Source organism: Meleagris gallopavo, chromosome Z (genome assembly GCF_000146605.3).
Source record: "Meleagris gallopavo isolate NT-WF06-2002-E0010 breed Aviagen turkey brand Nicholas breeding stock chromosome Z, Turkey_5.1, whole genome shotgun sequence".
In the NCBI taxonomy this organism is placed as follows: Eukaryota; Metazoa; Chordata; class Aves; order Galliformes; family Phasianidae; genus Meleagris; species Meleagris gallopavo.
The window spans coordinates 913,150-916,195 of NC_015041.2; the positions used below are offsets into that span (position 1 = coordinate 913,150).

Here is a 3,046-nt window from a genome sequence, read left to right on the forward strand (position 1 = left end):
TTTGGTCATACATAGAATGTATTTGTGGAATAATAATGGAGTAATAACAAATACGTGGAATAACATTGCCTTAAATCCCCAGAATTATCAAATGAGAGGCAAAATAAATCATGTCTCCCATGCAACCACGATATGTGACAAGCAGCAGAGCCTCATTTTGCCACAGAACCTTTAATTTCCAGCGTGCAAAGTTATTTTGTCTCTCTCCTGCATCGTTAAAGGGGTGCCTACCCCCTGTTCTCCTCTTGCTGGACGCAAACACCCGATTGCATGTAGCCTAGAGAGGACAGACAGAATGCACTGTTCTTCCATCAGCTTCCAAAAGCAAAACCCCAGCACTCAACAATCCAACCATCCCTCTGCTGAGGTCTGCCTTCCAGGTGCAGAAGGTCTGAAGACCAAAAGCAACGTGCTTTGATGCAGGAGGGCTGTGTGCTCAGATGCCGTCCTGGGGGACGTGGTGTAGTGGGAAATGTTGGCAGTAGGTGGGTGTTGGACTGGATGTTCTCAGAGGTCTTTTCCAGGCTTGGTGAATTTGTGATCCTTTCCTAAATGTTTAAATAATGATTGCTGTTATTTTTCTTTTCTGACGAGGCAGTGGTTATTTGTAGAGGCAAATTCTGGTGCATGGGAAATTCAGCCATATGTGTACACAGTGACATGAGGGCATACACGACCTCTGGATTTCTATTCTGTAGATGCTGTGCTGATACCTAAATATACGTATTCTTGTATACCCTCTGGGTATGAGGGGTTCCATCTTGCACACTCTTGGCCCACACGCTTCCCGTTAATGTTCAGTGGAGGTGCCTGTGTATGGGGATGGTGGCTGGGAATCAGGTGGGTGAGTAAACTGATGATGATGGGGTAGTGGCTATGGGATGTTTGCAGTTGGCCCTCAGTGCTTTTGTGCTTTTCCAACCATAATGTGTTTGAAACAGAAACTGACCGTGAGAGGAAGCAGACCCTGTGTTTGGAATTGGTTCGCTGTGAAACTGCCCATTGGGTGGAGGTACTGAAGTGTGAGCAAGAGTGATTTGTGTGCTCTGCTGTGCAGTGATGAAATACCTTCCCTGGGATCAAATAGTGACCGGTGCAGCTGCAGGCAGGGAGCAGTGCTGTGGTACTTGAGTACAGGGAGCTGCTGCATCCATCCACTGAGCATCCCTGAAGGCAGGCACAGTTGGGAAGGGCTCTGTTCCATGGACTCTTTTAAATTTCACCAGTGCAGTTTTTGAATTTAAAATCGTAGATTGGAAGTTACTGCTCCTGAAGTCAAAAGCTGCAGCAGTAAATTCAGATCTGCCCTTCAGGTAACTCGGCTCAGAACCTTGGGTACAAGCTCCAATTTGCTCTGAGCATTATCCACCATCAGTGCTCATGCTGTGCCGTTCAGGTCTCAAGAACAATAATAATAAATAAATAAATAAATTGTGAAAGACCAAAATGCATTGGGATGAGTATCAAAACAGACAACAGTCAAAATAGGAGAGAACTGAGCATCACAGTGCTGGGAATTCAGCTGCGGGTGGATGCCCGAGTTCTGTCCTTCTGTCTTAAGGCTGCAGTGGGCTAAAGGAAGACTTTGCCTGCTCTTTATTCCATGAGTAAATTGCAGTTGGAGTGTTTAAAGATCAGAAAGGAAATCTGTCCTGCAAGCTGGCCTTGGTGTAAGTCGGAAAATAAGCTCTAAACTGTTCCTGTGTCTCCACTTTTTAACAGTAATGAGGCATTATACCAACGAGATGGCAGAGAGAATTCTCTGGGAAATGACTTTCCTCTTACTTTGCTGATTGGTTATTAAGCTGATCAAGACAAATGATGTCTTTTTGTGTCTGTTATGTGAGCACACAAGGCAGCTGTGTAGGAGGCTGATGAGCTTAGAGAGTGACTTCTGCCAGGCCTGCTCTATAAATGCCATTTTTTCTCTTTTTATCAGATGATGGAGAATCTGCTTCAAGTTGTGAATATGAAGGAGAGCACTCCGAGCTGAAAGAAAGTCTCTAAACCTGAAGAATTGGAACACTTTCCATAAGAGACTGTGTTTCATAAGCACTTGATTGTAATCAGATAATCAGCAAGGTTTCTTTTCTGTAAACAAGATTTCCGTTGTGTAAGATACCTAAATACACGTATTCTTGTATGTTTCGGCAAAGACCACGCTCCCTACTTCATTTCCGACGCTGCCCTTTCTCCCTCGAGCGGCTGTGACAGTCGCAGTGCTCACGGAAGGGTCTTACATGAATTATACCCGCCCGCTCCGGTCCGACACCGCGCGACGTCCCGGCGCTTGCAGCAGATGGCGCTGATGGGAAGAGCCGCGGCTGCTCTGCCGCTGTGCCCGATGCGGCCGCCAGGGGGCGCCGCAGCACAGTGGATAGGGTGCGGTGCGGTGGGAGGCGATGCGGAGAATCCGCCTGTTTTCCCAGCCCTGCGTACACTCTGCCCACTGGCAGTGCCGGCAGAAGGGGTTGGTATTTAATTTACTTGAGTCCCTCTGCTCCGGTGGTGCGCTGGTTAGTCCTTCCCGACCTCCTCCTCCCAGCTTTTCCCTTCTGGAGGACGGGGTTCTCTGCCCGTTTTAGGACCATGGGCTCCTAACAGTTGGAAGGGACCATCAGGTCCCACTGCCTGCAGTGCACAGGGGCACTCACAGCTCCATCAGGTGCTCAGTGCCTCATCCAGCATGACTTTGGAATGGGGCACCATCACCTCTCTGGGCACTCAGGTTCCTCCCCACCCTCAATGTGAAAGACTTTCTGTATATCCAACCTAAATCTCCACTCTTTAAGCTTGAAGCCATTTCCCCTTGTTCTATCACTACAGACCCTGCTAAAGTGTCTGTCCCCTTCTTTCCTGCAGCTCCCCTTTAGATACTGACAGGCCGCTCTCAGGTCTCCCTGGAGCCTTCTCCATGCTGCACAGCCCCATCTCTTCATATGAAAGATGCTCCATCCCTGGGACCATTTTTGTGGCCCTCCTCTGGATGTGCTCTGTCAGGTCCACGTCTCTCCTGCACTGAGCTCTCCCCATCTGGACACAGCAC

The 3,046-nt window shown here is 48.5% G+C and overlaps 1 protein-coding gene across 1 annotated transcript in view; it reads left to right on the forward strand.

Moving 5' to 3' along the window:
- GRP (gastrin releasing peptide) overlaps nucleotides 1–2,151 on the forward strand; it is a 3,908-nt gene extending 1,757 nt beyond the window's left edge. Inside the window, exon 2 of the mRNA XM_010725137.3 lies at nucleotides 1,940–2,151. Within this exon, the coding sequence (XP_010723439.1) occupies nucleotides 1,940–1,993 (54 nt within the window). The 3' untranslated portion in view covers nucleotides 1,994–2,151. The remainder of the gene's footprint in view (nucleotides 1–1,939) is intronic.
- Nucleotides 2,152–3,046: the final 895 nt, after the last annotated feature.